The sequence below is a fragment of the Didymosphaeria variabile genome, assembly GCF_027946475.1.
Source record: "Didymosphaeria variabile strain IMI 356815 chromosome Unknown scaffold_9, whole genome shotgun sequence".
Taxonomy (NCBI): domain Eukaryota; kingdom Fungi; phylum Ascomycota; class Dothideomycetes; order Pleosporales; family Didymosphaeriaceae; genus Didymosphaeria; species Didymosphaeria variabile.
Window position 1 is genome coordinate 2,223,246 of NW_026611628.1, and position 23,157 is coordinate 2,246,402.

Genomic DNA, 23,157 nt, shown 5'->3' on the forward strand with positions numbered 1-23,157 from the left:
ACGACGAGTGCGAGAACCCGCAAAGGCATCATCCCATCCCAGCTTTCGTATTGGTCTTTGGATAGGAATCAAGCGCAGACCGGTCAAGATAAAACATAGCAGGAGGGTAACGAAGGATATGTAAACAAGCTGTGCCGTCGCTGGATCAATGACAAAGTCGTCAAATGAGTAGCTCATGAATCCTTCCAAGAAATTACCGGTTTAGCCTTAATCAGTTTAGTGTTTCGAGCGGTCTTGACAACCCAACGTTGAAAGTTCCGCAACATGAGCGAGATAGTATCGCGAATCGCTCCACACAGCGGAGTCAGGTCGTGACCTGGAGCTGTCTCTTGTGATTTGGCTACAGAGTCCCGATTGGTCGAGCAACGGTGAACCAAAACCGAGACCAAATTTGGACGTCACGTTACACCCGACGGCACAGTTCCCAGCCCTACATCCTTTGCGAGCGCCGCCACCAGGCCTCACACTCCCGACACCAAGAACAGACACCCAAACCAGGGCCGGTGCACCCCTATCGTCAACATGGCCCCATCGAGTGATGTATGGGGCCAGCAACTGGGCTTCTTTACTTCTACCCAAGTTCTTACCGCTACTATTACCTTGGTCAGTCCTAATCGTGAATCATACAACCATCATACGCTGATCCACTACCATGAGCAGATTGTCGCCTACTACTTAGCTCACACTATCTACTGTATTAGCTTCCATCCACTCTCCAAATATCCGGGTCCACGGCTTGCCGCCTTTAGCAATCTGTGGTGGGCCTACACTAGGTGCATATACTATACCTTTCCATCAAACCGTGTAGCGGGCACTTTTGACTTTTGAACACTTAGTACGTCAGGAAGGTATCCATGGATCATCGCCAGCGTGCTCAGAAACTATGGTACGACTATGCCTGCTCAACCAAATCGCGGAAGACTGACTGCTCAGGCGATGTGGTCCGCATTGCTCCCAATGAACTCGTTTTTCTCTCCCCACGGGCTGCCAAAGGTCTGTGCTATCTCTCCATCTCCACAATCAATAGACAAAGACCTTTGACTTACATCATCGGGGCAGACATATACCTCGCACAGGAGAAGAACCTCGAGCTTTTCGTGCAAGTTGGCTATGACGCCCTCGATACCGGCGATAACGGCATCTCCGGAGAACCCGATCCTGTCAAGCACCGCGAGGTAGCGAAGAAACTTGCTCCCGCTTTCAGCACAAGGAACCTTAAAGCAAAGGAGGTTACAGTGAATGAGCACTTCGATTTCTTCATCAAGAAGATGAAGACCTTGGGCGCAGACAAGAAGGGAGTAGATATGCGCAGCTGGTCAGACTGGTTGGCGCTAGATCTCTCTGCGGACATGACATACGGTCGTGACATGGGTCAGATGCGAGACAGTAAGTGAAAGGACGATGCGAGCCCACGCGCAATACGCTAAAAAAAACACAGTGAAGGATTCCATTCTGCTCAGCACTACCCCAAAGTTGAACTTATTCGTGGCGGCAAGCCAACTGACAAGGAAGTTTCGCTTGTTCACTGTTCTGCAATACCTGACGATACCGCCGTCGGTTTGGTTTGCACTGCCTAAACTTATCAAACTCAACACCGAATATGTAAGAGCGCGTATCGAGCGTCGTCACAAGATCGAGCATTTGGACTATTTTGAACAGCTTCTTCCTGCCGACAAACCCGTACCCGATGACAAGAAAGTTATCTTCCACCTGGAAAATGTTGCAGCACAGGTGCTGTTAGCCAGTTGGCAGCCGCTCGCAAACCAATTTTATTCTCTCATCTTCTTTCTTCTCAAGGAGCCGGACGCTTATACAGCTTTGGTAAAAGAGATCAGAGGAGCTTTTGCAGAGTACAGAGCAATCGACATGGAAGCCGTGACGAGTTTGAAGTATCTCAATGGTTGTGTACATGAAAGTCTTCGTCTTCATCAAGAAACAACAGATGGCTTACCTCGAGTAAGTCCCGGTGCTGTCGTAGATGGGGAATACATACCTCAAGGCGTAAGTGTGGCCAAGTCCCCTGCCCCCACTCTTGCTGCTACCAGATGCTCATTCAGTGTAGGTGACGTGCCAGATCAGCTACTTCGCCGCAGCAAGAAGTCCGAAATATTTCACGGACCCGCTCAAGTTCTGCCCCGAACGATGGCTGCCATCCGATCATCCTCAATTCGATTTAAAGTATGCGAGCGACGAATTGAAGGCCGCGAAACCTTTCAGTCAAGGTCTTCGAGGCTGCCCCGGTGGCGCGATAGCTGTCTCCTTGATCCGTCTCTTCATTGCTAGAGTCTTGTGGGAATTTGAATTGGAGGCTGTGCAAGGCCAGGAAGACTTGTCGTTCGAAAAGGACTTCAAATTCTACGCATATTGGGACAGGCCGTCGTTCTGGGTCCGATTCAAACCTGCGCATAGAATGCGCGACTACTGAAGGCCTTTGCATAATTCAGAGAAAGCCTTGACATGTACTTGAACTCTGTTCATACTCAAGCGGGACTTACATTCTCAGCAACCCCTCATCCGTCGAGTCAGAAAATGTTTCGTAAGATAGCGTGGCAGTCGAACTTCAAGAACAGTCAACATCACTAAGCGGACCCAAACTGAAAGGAGCCGTATCGTATATTGCATTAGGAGCTCGGCGTTCAACTTCAATGTCCATTCTTTTTGAATTTTTGTCAACTAACCTCTAGAATGCCACTGTGCGGGCAACTGAACCCATGCACTTGAGAGTCTCTCTTCGACCACTACCTCTTCCATGCATCGCTTACGCCTACTGTACCTACTTGCGCCGTCTCATCATACTCACCCACTTGCCCTTCATCCCCAGTGCAAACAAAAACTGCACTCCTAAAGCTCCCCCCTGCAGCCCCAGACCAACGGTGCTCAACTTAACTTCGACATCCAGACTCTCACCAATCGCGCTCGCATGCGCCATGCCATAAACAGAAGCCCACATCTGAAACAGCGCAACAAGAGCGAGTGCAACGCTTACATAGGCCAATTTGAATGTTAGTCTATTATGCCTGCTACCCGCCTGATACATGTGCGGCCTATCATACTCCCAGTAGAAGAAACACCCCGCGGAGATCATGTAGCACAGCACTGATAGCAGGGAGAAGAGAGGGAGTGTGGCTAGCTGCATAGTCTTTGCATGTCTGACAAGTGCTAATCCATCCGCCCCTGCGAAGTCTTCTTTGCCGCCAAGAACGGTGGGTGCGCAAGCGACGGGCTTCGACTGAAGATCGCCGTTGCCAAAGCAGGAACCGATGTTGCCGACGCGGAGCCAGGTGTTCGATTTGCGGATGGTAAATAGGTAGATGGAGGGGGTGGCTGCGGTGTTGGAGACGCAGCCTGTGAGGAGGACGCCTGTGATAGCGTGTGAGATTGGTGTACTTTTGACACACTGAGAGGCTTACTGTAAAGAGTGAGGGTGGAGACTGTGGCTAGGAAGATCGCGATTCTGGTACACGAGCCTGGAGGATGGATTAATAGGTGTAAAGGGAGGATTGTTACAGACTTACAGAGTTTGTGCCAAGGCATTTGCAAGATCTTTCTATATAGCTCTCCTGTATGTTAAACAGTGAAGGCTTGGAAGTAATGTTTGTATGAAGACCAGCTTCTAATGTGGCGGTAGTTGATTTGATCTACGTTGTGCCCTCCGAGTGTATGCGAAGCAAAGGGCCTACGTATCCGGCAGTCAATTCGGTTGATATCGTGGGCTGAGAAAAGTAGACTGAGAAATGGCAGTGGAACTTCGGTGTCGAGTCGCGCTTTCTGTAGCCTAATTGAGAATGTCGTTTGCGAAGACCTTTCAATGTGAAAACTTCCATATTTTGACTTCAAGGGCTCAGATCACGATAGTTCGTCACTATCACTGTATCAACTCTTGCTTACATTGAGTAGAGGTATACGGCGTGACAGTGATCCGAGAAGGAGCTGTAATGTTTTCCCTCATTTCTTGTTATCGCAGTGAAAGAATAGGCAGTCATTGTACAAATCTCGCAGCTGTTTTACAGTTTCGACTTTACATCCTCAGGTTTCGCAACTTCAACGAGCAATTTACCTTGTCTTGTTAGCAATCTGTCCCCAAAGACATAAATATAGTACTCACCAGTGTTCACACCATTGTACAGATCTACGAGGGCCTGCTCCGCCTTTGTCAACCCGCCTTTCACAATCGTCTCCTTCCGCTTCAATTTGCCTTCTGAGAGCCATTGCGCCAGCTGCTTCCTCGCCTCCGGGTACTGCTTCTCGTAATCGAAGACGATGAAGCCTTGCATGCGTATCCGCATCGAGATAACCATGAGGTAGTTCTTCGAAAATCAGCGTAAAGTTAAAACAGAGAAGATGCTTGCCCACTCACCTTTGGTCCTTGTGCCTTGGCCTTGTTGTACTGACTGATAGCACCACACATGACGAACCTTGCATGTGGCTTTGCTCTGGCGAGAGCCATATCGAGGATCTCTCCACCAACTGTCACCGTTAGTTGCCAATTCAAGCCCAGAATTTACCCTGCACTTACCATTGTCAAAATAAACATCGATCAGTCCTTTTGTCGCCTCTCTGAACTTCTTCGCAAACTCGGGATCCTTGTAGTTCAACGCATAGTCGAAACCCAACTCCTCCTTCAACCACTTCACCTTATCATCGCCACCAGCAAGCCCCAATACCGTCGCCCCCTTGATCTTCGCAATCTGACCGACTACACTGCCTGTCGCGCCTGCAGCACCCGAAACCACAACAAAATCCCCCTGCTTTACCTGACCCACATCCAGAATACCAAAATACGCCGTCAACCCGGTCATACCAAGCACACTCAGCGCATCCGTCGGTACCGCACCCTCCGGAAGGTCCAGAGCCTGTAGCTGCTTTTCTTTCACAACGACGTACTCAGTCCAGCCTACGGTGCCACTCGCATAGGTTCCGACCGGAAACTTTTGCGACTTGGACGCGAGGACGATGCCAATTGCTGCGCCGCGCATTACCTCGCCGATCTTGACAGGCGGCACGTACGAGCGGGTGTCGTTGAGCCAGCCGCGCATCGCGGGGTCGAGGGACAAGTACAGGGTTTGGAAGAGGACTTCGCCATCTTTGAGACTGGAGGCGCTGGGGATGGGGTGTTGCTTTGCGGTGAAGGTTTTCCCGGGGACGATCTGGTCCTTGGGCCGTTCGGCTAGGTGGATTGATGTGTAGGAGGGCATCTTGGGGGATATGTTGAGAGCTGGAGAAAGAGGGGGAAGAAGGTAATGTTATGCGCAGTGTCCGGAAGGTCCGCTGTGGTGATGAACGTGCAGTAATCAATTCTTGTCCTGCTCTTCAGATGGTGTAGGAGGGAGTCCGAAAGGGTGGGGAAACAAGCCAGAATCGATTTCGATGTCGCGGTACCGAGGCTTGATGTAGTATTTCGGCGGTATGCACGGATGACATTGCCTACCGTGGGATTAGTGAGGAAGATGTGGGGTTCGGGGTGAGCGATGGAGACTTGCCTCGGCACAACGGTTTCAGCCCTACGAACCAGATTACGGAAGCCATCCCAGAAACAGATCTAGCACGTGGCCCGGCGTCATCGCCTGCAGTACATCGCAGGGTGGATCAAAAGTACATATGTACATCATCTCAGAAACAAATGCATTCGAGGCACGCGAAGGCGTCATTCACGTTGTGGTCGCGGTTGCCCCCTGTAGATTGAAGCCTGCATGCGCGAAAGAAGGCGCAGCTGCCTCACCGGTCAAGCATGCATCCAACATACATAGACGACGCATCGCATGGCGCCACAGGGCCGTTAACACAAGCAGACGCCTATATTTGATAGCATATGTCTGCCACCGCGATGAGCACAGAAGCATACAACGACGGCCCCCTCCACAGCAACGACATTCGCCTCGTGAAGCTTCTCCCAGGCGAATGGACCGACCCTGTACGCTGCGAACTCCAGCGAACGAATCTTGGCGAGCATCCTAGGTATTACTCGTTGTCTTACGTATGGGGCTCCTGAAGGGCTACGAGGGAGATACTACTGAACGGGAAACCGTTCGCGGTCACGGTCAATCTCGAAAGCGCGCTTCGGCATTTGCGGCTGAGCCATGAGGAGGGCCTTATCATATGGATTGACGCGCTCTCAATCAACCAAGATGATTTAGACGAGAGAACACATCAGGTGGAGTTGATGGGACTTATCTATCAGTCATCTGCGGCCGTATTCATCTATCTAGGCGATGGGTTGGGAGATACCAAACGCAAAAAGGATACGCCAGAGATTGTGCATTTCTATGGAGATCATCGCGACTTTCTACACACTGATGGGCACCTTGACCCCGGAGCGTTGCGAACAAGGTACAAAGCCGGCTTGGGTCAATCCACGTTCACAACACGAGAGGTCTTCTCTTTCCTACGCGCATTGGGAAGCGACTCTCATCTCGACAGATTGGGCTACCTCTCCTCGAGGGGATCAGCAGGGTACTTAGAGGCCCAAATGAACTTGTTTGAGGCCCTGCGAAGACTGATGAATCCGCCGTGGACTCCATGGTGGAAAAGGATCTGGACCGTTTAAGAAATCACGATGCCACAAGACGTGTTGATGGTATGCGGTTCCGTGTCTGCCCCCTGGAGCATGTTTGCCGAAGCGGCTTCGAGATTTGCAGAACACAGTGGGACATGCTGTGCAAGTATTGCTGAATCATTTCCGCGGGACCTATGGAGAGTACTGCTCGATTTCAGCACCCAGATTCGAGATATTCAAGATCTCCGCACTGCTTATTTGCGTCAGAAAGACTGGTCTGATTCGGACACCTACGGAGGCACACAAATCAAGGACTGGAGACGAATTGTTCTATGTTGCAGGTGGTGCCACTCCCTTACTGCTAAGACAAACCCACGATGGTCCCGTTCGGCATTATGAGGTCCTGGGTAACTGTTATTTGCTGGGGATGAATGACGAGGACGCTCGTGGTCTCCGCTACCATAATATTTACTTAGTATAAGGGCAGCGTGTAGGCATGCCTGGTCATAACCCCGTCGATATCCCGTGCGATTCATCGAGTGGAACGTGTCTACATTCTTAAATTGAAATGTAAGCAAACGTGCGAGCGGACGTAGCAAAACCCCGTCTACGAAGCAGAGTAACATAGCTTTCATAGACCATTTCACAAGTTTTACAAGCTTTTGCCGACCGGGTGAGAGTTCGGCGTCGAAATTTCGTTCATTTGCCATCAATGTTGACTAAATTCTAGCTCCTTCTAACTCTCCCTCGGGGGCTATTCACGACTTGAACGCCTGTTCCTAGTGGTTTCCTAGCACTGAATGAAGCGTGCTTTTGCTAGGCAGAAAGATATTGAGCCTGATCGCCGTCCACGGGTAGTACGGAGCAGACGTGCGCCTGAACCTTGGTCGAATCATCGATGAGGCTCTTAAGGCACCTAGATCTTGGACCCCACGCATGAAGTTCTTATGGCCATTTTCTTTGTCTGCCGACGCGTAGACGCCAACGTGACTTCGTGGCGACGCGGCTGCCTTGCGAATGAGGAAGCTGCGATGTTCCCCACGAGTACCCACATTGTCCAATCATAGTGCATGGAGCTCGGACGGCCCGCTCAGACCTCACCCCAAGTCTCAGAGAGCCGTGACTTTTCTCGAGTCTTGTTCCCTCGCGCTCAGGACCCGGACGAGGGTGCTTGTAGTCGCCGTCATAAAAGGTGCGCTCCCTCTCTCTTGCCCCCACACGAAATTGACATGTTAAGGGTGTTGAAGCGCTGACAAATGAAGTGAAGCCCCGTTTCTAGGGCAACACTCCCCCCCACCGAGCCTGCAGCACCCGCGACGGAGAGGTGCTCCCATATACCCACGTTTTCGCTTTCGCGTTCGCGCTATTATTCATACTCACGATCACTTTCCGCCTGACTTGTGCGGTGCAACCTGACCGACCTTCCGTTCGATAACCACACAGCGCAAACAACGCAGCGCATTGACAATTTAGCTATTGTTATATGAAACGAAAGGATACTGAAAAGCGCAAGGAAACCACTGGGCACAGAAGCTTCGTGGGAAGCGCGGCTTCGGCCCTGCTGGCAGGCTGGTGCTGAACACCCATCTTAGAAGGCTACGCCTGGCATAGGACGCATAGGAGGAGCTTGTCATAATCCGGCGCTGGAGGTGTCCCATTAAGTTGGCTGACACATAGAGCTCGAACTTTGGCAGCCCGCCGAAACTATTCCGTTGGTTGTCTCTGATTCGCGGCGCTTTCATCCCGTCTGGCACTGACGTGGGATTCACGCCTTTCACCAACAAGCCTTCACTCACCACAACACAGACCAGCATCAAGTCGATCGCGTCAAGTAGAATAGCGCGTCAGTTACGCGACGGTTTCGCGACTTGCTGCCTGGGGTCTATCTATAATCTTCAACTGCAGCCTGTTTCCAAACCTCGAGGGTTGAACTGACCGAAGTTGTTGCTTTACTCGCAATGGCTTCACAAGACGAGGCCACGCAGCCCACCCAACAAGTGCTTGACCCGCGACGCGTTGGACACGATAACTCCGGAGTTGGCGACAATGACTCCTCGGACATCATTTTGTTGCTTCTAGCAGGCAGCTCGGCCGCATCGAGGATCGTGGAAGAGACTGCGATGACCCGCCCCTATCATGTCTTGTTTCACGATATGGACTCGTACGTCACCGACATCGAAGAGCAGGAGACCATTATTGTAGGAGACGACGGCACCCGTGGGGGACCCCAAATCCAGCGATCTGCGGACATTGCCCTCCGCTTCTCAAGCATAAGTCAGCTCAAGCAGAAGTACTCAGGCTTCGTTTTCGGTCGCAATGGCAACTTAGTAGACATCGTGTTTGGCCAGGACTCAGGCAAGCGAATCAGCAATCTGCATTTCCGCATCTATCTAAACGCAGAGGGACTGGTCATGCTGGAGGATTTGTCCACCAACGGAACTCGGGTCGACAACACGGTGTTGAAGAGCAAAGACCCACGTGCCGAGAAGACACGCGTGCTGACCACCAATTCGGAAATCATTATCGCTAATAGCGGCGCTCCGACGAACGACAATGAGATGATCCGGTTCCATGTGCGCATTCCGCCACGATCCTCAAAAGCGCAGATCTGGAACTATGAAGAAAACAAGAGGGCTTTCATGAGTGAATGCTTCACGGGTAAGGAACGGGACAAAGTGTTGCGGCGCCAACAACAACCTTACCAGACGTTGATGAGGTGGAACGGTGGCCACGACTACACCATCATGGGTACGTTTTGATTGCTTCAAGCGCATCGATTGTTGCTAACAAAGTCCCAGGCGAGCTTGGCAAGGGCGCATTTGCGACGGTCTACAAGATCGCCACTAAGATGAATGGTACTGTTCTCGCAGCCAAAGAGCTTGAAAAGAGAAGATTCATGAAGGATGGCCGGCTTGACAAGAAAGTCGAAAACGAGCTATCGATTATGCGGAACTTGAAGCATCCCAATGTCGTCCAATTCATCGATTACCACGACCAAGGAGATTATCTATATATCATCATGGAGTACGCGCCCTACGGTGATCTTAGGAAGCATATGGAAGCGGGCTTGGCTCCCGGTGGCTTTGGTCCAATGAAGGAAGACGTGATCCGACCTGTGGCCCAACAAGTCTTGAGCGCTCTCGCCCATCTCCACTCTCAAAAGGTTACACATCGTGACATAAAGCCCGACAATATCCTCATATCGGAGCTCGATCCCATACAAGTCAAGCTGTCCGACTTTGGACTGTCCAAGATGGTTGCGCACGAAGAGACATTCTTGAAAACCTTCTGCGGAACCCTTCTGTATTGCGCCCCCGAGGTTTTCCCGTTCTACGAAAAGTCCAAAAAGCGTCGGCGTGGAAGCGAAAAGGCGTACAGCTCTGCCTGTGACATCTATTCCCTAGGAGGTGTGCTCTGGAATGCTCTTTGCGGTGCTCCTCCTTTTGAGGGTAAACAAGATTCTACCGGTCGCGCCATGTTCGATCACATCATGGAGACAGAGTTGGACGTGAGCCCACTCAAGAAGCGGAATGTCCCAGACGCTTGCATTGACTTGCTCATCCAAATGCTCCGGAGAGACCCATCCCAACGTCCCACGGAAATTCAATGTCTGCAACACCAATGGCTAAGAGAGGGCGCAAACATCCCCGAAGACCCCACTTTGGAATCCATTGTCGAAGAGGACGAAGAGGAGGACGAAGCTGAACATCAGCTGTCGCAGCTCAGTATCAATGAAGACGTGCCTGAAACCGACGAAGCTGACGTCTTATCTGACGAGGAGTTCGAACACCTGCTTGATGCCCGGCAATCGAAGCGCATCCGCCACGATCCATTATTCCCACGATATCAATTGCGGGATCGCGAAAGTGAATCGAGCGCCGCTCCGTCCCCTCAGTCTGATATGGAAGGCGTTCTTGAGGATGAGAGCTTCCAGCCCATGCCCAAGGCACCGAACGCACTTCGCCTGTTTGGTGAGATCGGACAGTCGGCTCTGGAAAGCTCTGGTGTTCTCGACGTGCACGCAAAACAAGCGCTTTCAAATGCTGGATCCACCGAATCCGATGGGCAGGAGGCTTCGAATAATCAAGGGAGACGAGGGCGTAAAGCATCGACTGGAAACACGCCGACCCTCGATCGAGATGTTTCCTCATCTAGCCTCTTTGGTGCTGAATCTGGGGTGCGAGAGCTGAACATGGCTTCGCCGCAATCTTTCGGGTCCGGTCGGGAGACTCCGAACGAGCCCGCTACGCCCAAGACACCAGAGGTCCCTCAACATAGCTCGCTCGGATATTCGCAGAAGCACCCAAGCCAGAGCAGCGAACCGACGCCACGTGCGAGACCACCGCCACCCAATCGACTTATCAGTCTACCTAAGACCCCTTCTTTCTTTTATGATCCTGCCGATCCCTCCACACACAATCTCGAGTACGCTCAGAGAGTGAGTGGCTTCGATTTTGGTGCACAGCTGCAGGATACCACAGACGGGGCGTCCCTCGCAGACACCATGCAGCAATCTGCTCACGGAGACAGCGAGACTTCGGTGTCTTCAGTTGCAGCCATCCCGGTCAAAGCTGGCCCAACGCTGCCCACCGAGCCTGATTTCAAGGCTCCACCACGCCGAGTCGGCAAGCTGACAGCCACGCTGGATTCATTTGACCCCTCACTTGTTCTCAATCTGGACCGGCGCCTCACATCGTGGGGTCGCTTGCCTTCGAGCACCATTGTGTACGAGGATGCTGCCGACATCCGTATTCCCAAGACGGCCTTCCACATCTTCTGGTGGTCTCCGAGCGGCACGAACGTACAGGAGCTCTCCCAAAACGGCCAAGACTGGACACAAATCGAGGACCTGCAAGCCGGCATCTTCACATCCGCGACCGCCGGTCTTTGGGTCAACGGGAAACATATCAAACAGAAGGACGACAAGGGCCGCGCTCTCTTTGGGAACCTGCACTCGGGGGACATCATTCAGATTTTCCATAACCAGCGCAATCAAAGCCTGAAGTTCAAATGCGAGTTCTACTACGGCAAGAGTACGCAGCCGCGCCCTGCTGGCGAGAGCTTCAAGGTGCAAATTGGCACCAAGCTGGGCTAGTGCTTGGTTGACGTGTCAGCTAGTTTGTATATTTATTAGCGGGAGTTGGCGGCATAACTGCACTTTTGGGATCAATATGGTCGTTTCTTATTTTCTGCATTGCGACGGCTTGGAGCGTGGTATAACGTCTCTTCGGAATCTCAGGCGGAGTATTTGGTCTTGGTAGAAACCTCGCTGAATAGGATAACCCAATGGAAATAGTTAAGGATTACCAAAGTACCAGAGTCTGTTGGAGAGAGTACCTAGGTAGGGAGATACCCTGTGGAAAAGGGTCCTGTATTATCCCAAGATGACCTAGAGGAAGAAGAAATGCAATACAATGTGTGAGTAACCTGCCGAGGTTGGGAACCAGCCCGGATAAAACAACTGCTATCGTCATCGTAGTCGTGGTTGTAGCAATATACACGGAGGCTAGCCGGATTGGGTGGCGGGCGAGGTCCCAAAGTGACATCTGGCTCTAAGCTCCCCACGCTTCAGAGTGCTCACGCCGCAGCTTCGCCTTACTTTCTCCCTCATATCTCCGCCAGCTTGCGCCCGCCATGAGGAACTTCTGGGCACTTCCAGCATTTCTGCGCATTGCGCTCGCTAGCCCGCACTCGTTCAGCGTATTCGAGGACTTGCTTGCTTTCCCGCAGGTGCGCATTGGCATAGCTCGGTGGCTTCGCTCATCGCTAACCACTTGCGCAGTACGAGATCGTCTTTCCAGACGAATACGTTACCGAAAACGAAGCCACTTCACTCCTATCGCAATCTATATCTCGCAGCACGAGCTCCGCGACGCCAATATCGCAGGCTACGCAAGACCTATCGAAGCCGGGGAAACAGTCGTCCGATCCGCTGCAAAGAGACGATGAGCTTGATTTGACATACGAGCGGGTGGTGCTAGATGGCCGACGCTACCTCTGTAGCATACCGGTCTTCCCGGAAGATGTACCGCAGAACAGCACTGTGTCGCCCGAGGAAGCAAAGGCCGAGGAGGAGAAGGAACTGGTGCGCGCCACGAGTCGCGGCGGAGAACTGCTAGAAGGCATGAAGGGTGAATGTATATACTACCTAAGCGGATGGTGGAGCTACGCCTTCTGCTACAAGGACCATGTCAAGCAATTCCACCAGCTGCCGCCGGGCCGCGGAGGCGCGCCCATATATCCGCCTGTGGAGGACCACGCCGTGAACAGCTTCATATTGGGGAGGTTTTCTGAGAAAGACAAAGAGAACAAGATCGAGGAGAGGAAGACGCTGGGTAGTGAACCGGAAGCGAGGGACACGGACGACGAGGGCAACGCGAAGCCAGGCAAGGCGGATTCAGAAAGCAAGCAGGAAACAGGCCTCGATCTCCCGCGATTGGAAACAAAAGGCTCAAGCAGGTACATGGTACAGCGGATGGCAGGCGGTACTGAGTGTGACCTTACGGGTAGGGAGCGTAAGATCGAAGTACAGGTAGGTCAACATCACTATCTTTAGGTGCACCCCATACTAACTCACTCCCAGTTCCACTGCAACCCCCAACCTATGGACAAAATCGCCATGATCAAGGAAATCAGCACCTGCTCCTACCTCATGATCATCTACACGCCCCGCCTCTGCAACGATATCGCCTTCCAGCCTCCCCAAGAAAACCTAGCACACCCCATAACCTGTCAGCCCGTCCTCGCCCCCTCCGAAGTCGACGAATGGGATCTCGCCCGCCTAGAAGATAAAGTAGCACAGTCCGAATTGCTCGCCTCCCTCGCCGCATACGAAGCTTCAAACCCCCTGCGCGAAATGGCCCCCGGCCCCGACGGCTCTACAAAGCGCGGCCCCATCATCGGCGGCATCGAAGTGGGCGCGCAGTCGCTCGTCGGCAGCGAGGGCAAAATCATCGAAAAAGGCATCATTGCCGGCGGTGGCAAAGAAATCTTCCTCGGCACGCTGATTACGAGCGAGGGCAAGATGATGAGCAAGGAGGATCTGAAGAAAGTCGGCATGGAGGTTAGGGATGTGGAGAAGCTGGAAAGGAACAGCAGGAAGATTGCGGGGAAGAAGGAATGGAGACTAGATCTGATTGAGACGCCGCAGGGGCAGAGAGAGTATCGGCTTATTGAGTTTATTGAGCCGGATGAGGAGAAGGAGGGAAAGAAGGGGAAGGCACAGGAGGGAGAGGAGAAGGAGAAGCCTAAGGGGATGAGCAGTAGTGATAAGGAGGCTGCTGAGGCGGAGGCCGGTGAGCAGGGTGATGCCCAGGAGGGCAGCGAAGAGGTGTACAAAGACGAGCTGTAGCATGCACCGTTCTTGAGGGTGTCTTTCATTGCGTACATGTTATTCGTATTGTTAGACATGAGCCTTGGAGTGATTGAGCTTCTCAATCGCACGCTATTCCTTCCATCTTTCGTATCTCGCACTCTTAGCTGACCCAACTCCGTGCCCGCCCTCCACCGTCCTTCCCTACATCCCCCTCCCAATGGTGAAGGGCGGCGGCGGTCTCCGACGCGTTCCACTATACACAAAGCGCCTAACGCAACGCGGTCAGCCTCGGCCCAAACATCCCACCTGGGACCCCACCATTGGCAAAGCAGAGCTACATATCACAGCACCGGGCGGCCCCGCCTCCTCTCTTTCTTCTCCTCCACGATGTCAACGACCTCCACTATCAAGCCGGCTCCTGCGGAACACATCGACGAGAAAAATGGGCTGATTCACGGCGTCTCGGCTGCCGAGCTGCAGACTTTGTGCACTACGAGCTTGGATGCAAGGGGGAGGGCTTATTGTACGTTTTGCGGTTTCCTTGAGTTGCTCTTGAATGTGTATATGCTGACCTCCCAGGCCCCTACTCCCTCTTCCGCGTCGGCGCCTCGCTCCTCCTCCACCAACCCGATGCCACCGGGCAAACCATCATAACAGGCGCCAACGTCGAAAACGCCTCCTACCCCGTCGGCACCTGCGCCGAGCGCGTCGCCATGGGGACTGCCATCCATGCCGGGCATAAATTGGGCTCTTTCAAGGCCATTGGCGTGGCGACGGACATGGACGACTTCTGCAGCCCGTGTGGCATGTGCAGGCAGTTCCTGAGGGAGTTTCTGGCACTGGATACTCCGATCTTTATGTTTAATAAGAAGGGGGGGTTTATTATGAGGAGCATGGGGGAGTTGCTGCCGTTGAGCTTTGGGCCGGATGTGCTGCCGCCGAAGGAGCAGTTGAGGAAGGGTCTTAATGAGGAGGAACTTAAGGGGCGGGGGTGCAGTAGGGGAGGTTGCTGGTATTTTGGTGTGTGGGTGCAATAGAGGTAGTCATCGGAATTGATTGTAGAGGAGTTAGAATGGGCGAGTGGGTGCAGTGTAGAGGATAGTCGTTAGAGGGGAGCTTGGTGTTGGGCAGAGCGCTTGTGGTACCGGTGAAGAGGAGAGTTCAGACAGTAGAGTGGATGTTGGCCTCACGGCTGGGTAGACGAGAACTACATCCTATAAATCCAAATGCAATTCGAATTCCTGACTTGTCAGAAATGCATCTGTAACATTTGAATTGTTCGAGGAGTTGCTGGAATGCTTTCGTACAGCTCCGCGGTCCAATTGCATGCACGCCGATAAGCCCCAGATAAGGTCGCCTTCTCACCAACTATCTCCGCGCCCCGCGCATTTGGTGCTCTCGTGTACACAAGCAAACATGACGTGAATCCCCCTTCGCGGGGTCAATTGCCCTCTACTTTTCTTTCGGCCTTGAGCTCACTGTATTATTATTCTCCTACTATGGCAGACGCTGGCAACTCAGAGCACACCAGCCCTTATCGAAGTGATGGAAAACTTGTGAGTGATTCCCCTTCGATTGAAAGGGAAAGTACATATTGAGAGACTGAGATTGCTAACAATACTTTTTGCGTAGTATGGATTTGTCTGCGTCGTGACGGGGGCTACGCAACCTGTGGGGAAGGCCATTGTTGCGGAACTTGCTGGTAAGTGTATCGAGAACTATCTTGTGTAGAAAAACCCCAAGCACTGCTTTCATCCTATCCTCATTGCACTGCCAAAGCCGGTTCGATGACCTCTTCAAAAGCCAGCTCATGATGGAGTATATCGCTTGGATATCTCCACATTATGTCTCAGCCTCTTCCCTCCACCCCATACTAACACCCCCAGCCCACGGCGCAGCCTGCATCTACGCCTGCTCAACCTCCCCATCCGACCCCTACGACACCCTCGTATCCTCAATCGCCTCCCAGTCCCCAAACACAAAAGTAATCCCCTACCCCTACAACCCCACCTCAGAAGAGTCCACCCTCGCCCTCATCGACGACGTCCTCAACGCCTGGGGCCGCCTCGACGTCTGGACTTCTTCCACAGGCCTCCTCGGCTCGCCCAGCATCACGTCCACCGGCCCGAAAGATCTTTACGCCGCCTTCGAGACGAATGCCATGCCCGCGTTCTTCGCGCTTAAGTATGCTCCTGCGGCGATGACGAAGACTACACCTGGGGAAATTATCCTAATGCTGCGCCGAAGGATGTCCCGTATGGGAGTATCGTGGTGGTTAGTTCCGTCGCGGGGACGTACGGCGGGTGCTGGGGTCCGGCTTTTACGATGAGTAGTCATGCGGCGCTGGGCGTCGTTCGCGCCGGCGTAGCGGTGCTTAAGGGGACGGGTGTGCGGATTAACGCCATTACCGCGGGGCAGATCGATGTTGGTGTCGATCTGAAGGGCGCGGGGATGGCGGAGTTGGAGCGCGGGCAGTTCCCGCCGGTGAGTTTGCAAGGGGAGGAGGCGCAGAAGAGGACTATAGGTTTGGAGAGGGCGGGGCGGCCGGAGGAGGTGGCGAGGGTTGCGGGGTTTTTGGCTTCTGGGTTTAGTAGTTATGTGACGGGGGCGGAGTTGAGGGTTGATGGGGGCGAGCGTTATGAATCCTTTGACGGTGCCGATTTAGCTTCAAGTAGAAGTATCGAATTATGTCTCCGATCGAAAGTCGAGATGGGTATCATGTCGCGCATGTATTGTACAAGCAGCCTCGCCTCCCCCCTCTTCTAACCTAGTGCTCCAAAACAACAGGCTTCCCCCTCTCCCAACCGTCCAAGCTCTCCTTAATATTAACCCAATACCTCAACTTGACTGCCTCGCCCTTCGCAGCCTGGACATCATCCCTCGCGAACGCCTCCTCCAACACCCTCACACTGTCTGCTATCCTCTGCTCATTCTCCCCCTTCATCTCCAGCAGATCCTCCTCGCTCTCCGCCTCTTCGATCCGCTCCCTTACATCGAGCACCTCCATCAGCAGCTCCGGATCATCTACCTTGGCGGTCTCATCCTCCGCGACCTCTATCCCCCTCAGCGAAAGCAGGTACTGCGCGCGCAACAACGGATTCTGCAGCGTTTTATACGCCTCGTTTATACGTGCAGAAAGAGCCTGCGCTTTCGTTTTATTCTCAGGCGGGTGCAAATCTGGATGCGCGCGCGCTTGGAGCTGCAGGAACTCGCGTTTGAGGGTGGTGGTGTCGATGGTGAAGTGGCCGGCGGGCGGAGGGCCGGAGGGGAGTGTATTGGGGAAAAAGTCGAAGTGTGTTTGGGGAGGGGATTGCGGTGAGGCGGTGGTGTTTGGGTCGGTGGAGGTCGCGGTAGAGGTCGCGGTAGATTGATAGCGACGTGATAGCGTTGGTGGAGATGTGCGGTGAGCGCAGAGGAGGCATGGCGAATGTGATGCGGGTCGCGGTGATCTGGGTGGTGCTTGAAGGCGTAGCGCGGAGGCTATGGGGCGGAGAGGTCTCATTGTGAATCGGAATATGCGCTCGCGGTGCAATGGGGAAAGGTCGCACTGTTGCGAAGGACGTAGGTGTTTATGTTCTGACTGCGAATTCGCGGAGCGATGTTCGGCGGCGAAGAAATTCGGCTGCTGGAGCTTCGCGCGAAATTACGTCATCACCCGGTGTTATCTGTTAGATGCAGAATTCGGAGAAAGCTTGGCACACCCTCTCAAAATTTCCCCTAACACACTTAGCTTTTAAGCTAACTTTAACTAGCTACATCTTAGTAATACTATATAATAGCGTAAAAATTTAAAAAGATATAGAATCTATATAGTAAAAAGAGCCTTTCTAGGAATTTTTATGCTCTTTACTTATATAACTATAATATATTACGATTACGGCAGGACTAAGTAAGGCGAGTGGGGAGGATTACACTTAGGATATTAATAGTAGAGGTAAGCTAGATTAAGCCCTATAGGCTAGCTAGATAGGTAGCTTATATTATCTATTATATAATAAGGTCTAGTATAAGTAGGAGACCCTAGGGACCTTAAAGGCCCTAGGGACCTTAGAAGGTCTTAGGACTTTAAAGTCTAGATAGAATCTCCTAGATAATAAAGAATAGTATATAGTCTAAAGGGACTTTAGAATCTTTTCTATTCTTTATAATTAAAATTCTATAGTTAAAATTAGAGTACATCTTCTATACTAAAATCTATTAGTCTTCTTATATAATTATTACCTTACCTTTTATAGTAAGGCTAGAATATTCTCTTACCCTATTATTATTTATCTACTCTTATCTACTAAATACCTATAAGATCTGGCCTAGGTTAGGTACGTAGAAACCCCTTATAATACTTTAACTACCTAAAGGTATAAGACGTAATAGTAATACTAACTAGCTTATAAGTATTAAGAGTAGTACCTAAAAGTTCTATCTCTAGACCTATAACTAGTGCAGCTATAGTTATAGCTAACTAGACTAATTAGATTTAATAACTCTAAGAGTAACTAGTATAATTAATAGAATAGTTCTAGGGATAGGTAATAGTTACTACCCTAGTTAAAGAAATATTTAAAGTCCTAAAACTCTTTAATAGAGACTAAGAAAAGTTAAAACTATTTCTTACTAATATAAAGCTATATAACTACTCTTATAAAGCTACTATAGGCAAGAAATAAGACTAGATATTAGCTGCTAGAATGCATATAATAGGATAGGCTACTAGATAGATATAACCCCTAGTAGATAATTATATAGAAAATAAGAATAATATTAAGAAATATTAGGAGGACACTAAACTAGTCTTTAAGGATTAGAAGTTATTCTAAGAATAGATAACTATTATATTTAGTAAAGTTAATAAAGTAAAGTAGGCTAAGCGATAGATCTAAAGGCTAAAATAAACTATATTAATAGGTAAGTATACCTTAATATTTAAGTAACTTTAAGCTAAGATAGACTAGGATAATACACTACTCTAATTAGTATTCTATAATAGTCTAAAGGAGTTAGTAAAAGACGGCCTTATATACTATATAGAACCTAATAACCTAAGAGCACTAATAGAACTAGCTATACGTATAGATAACCGCCTATATAAGTAAAACTAGGAGAAGTAGGAAGTAATTAAGCCTATATACTACTAGAGAGCTAATACTTAAAAGAGGTATAACTAAAGGGATAAATAGAATAAGAATAGTAATATAATTATAGGGGATAAAGTATAAACCAAGAGGGAATATACCCTATAGTAAAAGAAGTAGAATAAGGTCTACTAATAATACTTTAAGGATAAGGCTTACCTAAGTTATAGGAAGTAAGGGCATTTTAAAGCTAACTACCCTAACTATAAGGAGTAAGGTAAAAGAGCTAATATAATTAGAATAGCTATAGTAATACTATAACCTAAAACACTAGAATTAGGTAAAGTCCCTAATAATACTATAATACTAGATTCTAAGAAGAAATCTTAGGAAACCTAACTAACTAATCCTAAAGGGTATCTAGATAAAGACGGCTACTAAGTTACTATAGGAGGTATAGTAGTATATAGGGTAACTAAGTAGTAATACTAGGTCTATAGGGAACTTAGGCACTAAACTAGGTAATACTATATAAAAATAAAAATTATAGGACTAGATGCACACTAAATGTACAAATAGGTAGTAACCTATTAGGGGAAACTATAGAACCCTACCTAGTAACTTAAGATAATTAATATATACCTATAGAAAGAATTCTAGTAATACTATATAATAGATTATTTCTACCACTAGGACTAAAGGGACTAGGTATAAGAAAACCTAGAAAATAGGGAATACTATAGGTTAAATAAAAATAAGTATAGAGATAGGAACTATTATATATATTAATATAATATCTAGAAAAGGGACTATAGGCCCCTAGTATAGAAGGCATATTATATAGATAGCTACCCTATCTATTAGAACTAGAAATACTTAATAGATAATTAGCCTAAGGGCCCTAACTAATATAATAAAGCCCTATAATATAAATATATAGACACGTGTCTAAAGTAAAAGGATATAGACTATATAGAAACCTAAGAATAGATAGACTATAGAAGGTAAGAATACCTTAGACACCTTAGTAAAAAGAAATCTATAGTAATAAATCTATTAGATCTAAACCATAAGTTTATACTATACTAGGAATGCACAATAACGGACTATTAGTAGTATAAAGAAATAGGTAAGAAATCTAAATACCTACATATACTTATAGTAAACTAATAATAGAGAAGAGTAATAATAGAGTACCTAAGGGATACCTTAGAAGTAAGGTCTAAAGCATAATATCTAAGAGAAAAGGTATTAAACCCCTTTAGAATAGTACTCTAATAACTAAGGACTAACTACCTACTATATAAATAATGCTACTATAAAGGTATATATAACTAAGAATAGAAGTAATTAAAAAACTAGTATACTACTAGGTAGGGAGCTAAGCTAGTATAGGCATTCTAAAGGCTTATAGGGTAGAAGCTAAAGGCACTATAAAACTATAAATAATAAAGTAGATTATAATTAGAGAATTCTAAGTAAAAGCTTTAATAGACCCTAGCGTAATAGAATATCTAATATTACTAGAAATAGTAGAAAAATACGATCTACTATATAGAAATAAAGAGGTACTAGTCTAGTTAGAAATAGTAGATAGTACGCTCTCCTAAGGCTATAGTAGAGGCTGGCTACGCCTAGAAATAATACTACTACCTATTAGAATTAAGGGATTTAAAAGCTAACACAGCTTTATAATAATAGACTTAGGAAGCCTAGAAGCTATTATAAAATATAACTAACTAGTTACACATAACCCTAATATAGATTAGGTAAAACAGACTATAAGGAGTTAAGGAGTAACCTTAAGGGTTACTAGTACCTAATATACTAAGTAGGTGTAACCTACGATCCTAGAAACTCTAAATAAGTAGGTTAAAAGATAGACTAGGGGGATCTTAGCTATCTAGATAGCTAAGATTCTAAAAGAAAACCTAGGGTAAGTAAGAATTATCTAGATATAATACTTAAATCTCTAAGAAAGAATAAGAGAGATAACTATTCTACTAAAATATAAAGAGTATATAGAACTCTTTAAAGAAATTAAGGGAGAAGAACTCCCTAACTACTAGGAGTAGGATTATAAGATACTACTAGAAGAAGGTATAAAACTATAACTAGAATAGCTAAGGCTAATATCTATAGATTAGGAATAGGAACTAAGAAAATACTTAAGGAAAAACCTAGTAAGAGGTTATATCTAAGATAGTTAGAGCCCTATAGCGTTCCCTATCCTATAGGTACCTAAGAAAAACGGTAAGCTACAGCTCTATATAAATTATAGATAGCTAAATAATACTACTATTAAGAACTAGTACCCTCTACTACTAATAATAGAGCTAATAGATAGGCTCTATAGAACTAAATAGTTTACTAAATTTAATATATACGATAGTTATTATTATATATAGATAGCTAAAGGCTATAAGTAAAAGACTATATTTAGGACCTAGTTTAGTCTCTATAAATATATAGTTATACCTTTTAGACTAATAAACGCGCCTATAATATTTTAGGCCGTAGTAAATAAGGCACTATATAAATACTTAGATATATTCTATATAGCCTACTTTAATAACATACTTATTTATTCTAGCAAAATGCTAGAAGAATATATAGAATACGTAAAGAAGGTACTTAAGAAAATAAAGGAGTATAAGTTACTTCTATACCTAGATAAATGTAAGTTTTACGTTATAAAAATAGAGTACTTAGAATTTATTATCTTAAGGGAAGGAGTGTCTATAGACCCTAAGAAGATAGCTACTATATAAGAATAGCTAGTTTCTAAGTTAGTAAAGGATATCTAGTCCTTTCTAGGGTTTACTAACTTCTACTAGAAGTTTATTAAGGATTATTCTAAAATAATAGCACTATTAACAGACCTTACTAAGAAAAAGAATAATAAGACTATTTAGCTAATTACTAGAAGGCCTCTAGAGGTATTTAAGAGGCTAAAAGAAATATTTCTTATAGTACCCTTACTCTAGATATTTAACCTAAGAAAACCTATAAGGGTAGAAACGGACGTATCTAACTATATAATAGGAGTAATTCTCTTATAGCTAGATAGAGATAAGAAGTAGAGACTAGTGTTCTACTATTTATAAAAGTTTTTAGAAGCGGAACTTAATTATAATATTTATAATAAGGAACTATTAGGGGTAGTAGATGCCTTTAAATAATAGAAAGCTTAACTTATAAGAGTGCGCTTTAAAACTAAGGTATAGATAGACTACTAAAACCTTACTAGCTTTATATTAACTAAGAAGCTTAACTAATAATAAGTATAATAGGTAGAGTTCTTAGTAAACTTTAATTTTACTATTTACTATTAACTAGAAATACTTAATAGCGCTGTAGACGCCTTAAGCTAAAGATTAGACCTAATAGAGAATAAGGCTAACCTCTATAATACTATATTATAAGCGCGTAAGGACGGAACGTTAGAATATAACTAACTAAAAATTAAAGCTTAAGCAGCCTCTTTCTAGTATATAGAACTAGAGGTATATAACTTATAAGACTACTCCTAACTCTCTAGGGAATAAAGAGAAGAGTATAATCTATTCTAGAATAGTTTTAATAAAACCTAGAGGGACCACTAATAAAGGATAATTATTAGAGACTAATATATACCTATCTTAATTAAGAAGCTATATAAATCTAGGGAATAGGGGCACCTAGGTATTAAAGAAATAACGCATCGCATTATAAATAAATATACTATCCTAAAACTTAAGCAAAAAGTTATAAAGGAAATAAGCAACTATTTGGTATATTATAAAAATAAGCCTAAAAGACATAAGCCTTATAGACTCCTATAACTACTACTATCTATAGAGAGGCCATAGTAAAGCGTAATAATAGACTTTATAGTAAAGCTCCTAAAATTACTATAACTAGGAATAAAACGCATATATAATACTATTATAGTTATGGTAGATTAACTTATAAAAGCTACTAAGTTTAGACCTATAGAAGAGTCTATATTAGTAGAAGAACTAGCATATAAGATAGATAATACGCTATTTATAGAATATGGCCTACCTAAAGAATTTATTACGGACTATAATAAACTCTTTATATTTAAATACTAGAATACGTTCACCACAATATTAGGAATATATAGAAAACTCTTAATAAGTTTCCACCCTTAAATAGATAGATAAATAGAATAAATAAACTAGATACTAAAATAGTACCTTTAGTTCTACGTAAATAAATAGTAAGATAATTAGGTAAAACTCTTACCTATAGCGTAATTAGCGTATAATAGCTCT

General features: G+C 47.0%; 6 protein-coding genes across 6 annotated transcripts; 4 read left to right on the forward strand and 2 right to left on the reverse strand.

The window, feature by feature from the left end:
• Nucleotides 1-957: 957 nt before the first annotated feature.
• N0V89_012063 (uncharacterized protein) lies at nt 958-1,394 on the forward strand (the record flags this gene model as incomplete). Its single annotated transcript, XM_056220788.1, has 2 exons — nt 958-965; nt 1,028-1,394. 2 exons carry the CDS (start codon nt 958-960, stop codon nt 1,392-1,394), a joined length of 375 nt encoding a protein of 124 aa, XP_056066091.1.
• A 503-nt stretch (nt 1,395-1,897) lies between these two features.
• Nucleotides 1,898-2,425, forward strand: N0V89_012064 (uncharacterized protein; the record flags this gene model as incomplete). The annotated part of the gene is made up of 2 exons (XM_056220789.1): nt 1,898-1,903; nt 2,063-2,425. 2 exons carry the CDS (start codon nt 1,898-1,900, stop codon nt 2,423-2,425), a joined length of 369 nt encoding a protein of 122 aa, XP_056066092.1.
• A 1,891-nt stretch (nt 2,426-4,316) lies between these two features.
• On the reverse strand, nt 4,317-5,421 carry N0V89_012065 (uncharacterized protein; the record flags this gene model as incomplete). Its single annotated transcript, XM_056220790.1, has 2 exons — nt 4,317-5,195; nt 5,413-5,421. 2 exons carry the CDS (start codon nt 5,419-5,421, stop codon nt 4,317-4,319), a joined length of 888 nt encoding a protein of 295 aa, XP_056066093.1.
• A 3,816-nt stretch (nt 5,422-9,237) lies between these two features.
• RAD53 (Protein kinase protein rad53) lies at nt 9,238-11,588 on the forward strand (the record flags this gene model as incomplete). Its single annotated transcript, XM_056220791.1, has 2 exons — nt 9,238-9,241; nt 9,292-11,588. The coding sequence occupies 2 exons, from the start codon at nt 9,238-9,240 to the stop codon at nt 11,586-11,588; spliced, it is 2,301 nt and encodes a 766-aa protein (XP_056066094.1).
• Nucleotides 11,589-12,127: 539 nt separating this feature from the next.
• Nucleotides 12,128-13,844, forward strand: YOS9 (Protein OS-9; the record flags this gene model as incomplete). The annotated part of the gene is made up of 3 exons (XM_056220792.1): nt 12,128-12,223; nt 12,276-13,025; nt 13,077-13,844. 3 exons carry the CDS (start codon nt 12,128-12,130, stop codon nt 13,842-13,844), a joined length of 1,614 nt encoding a protein of 537 aa, XP_056066095.1.
• A 2,731-nt stretch (nt 13,845-16,575) lies between these two features.
• Nucleotides 16,576-17,310, reverse strand: JAC1 (molecular chaperone; the record flags this gene model as incomplete). The annotated part of the gene is made up of 1 exon (XM_056220793.1): nt 16,576-17,310. One exon carries the CDS (start codon nt 17,308-17,310, stop codon nt 16,576-16,578), a length of 735 nt encoding a protein of 244 aa, XP_056066096.1.
• Nucleotides 17,311-23,157: the final 5,847 nt, after the last annotated feature.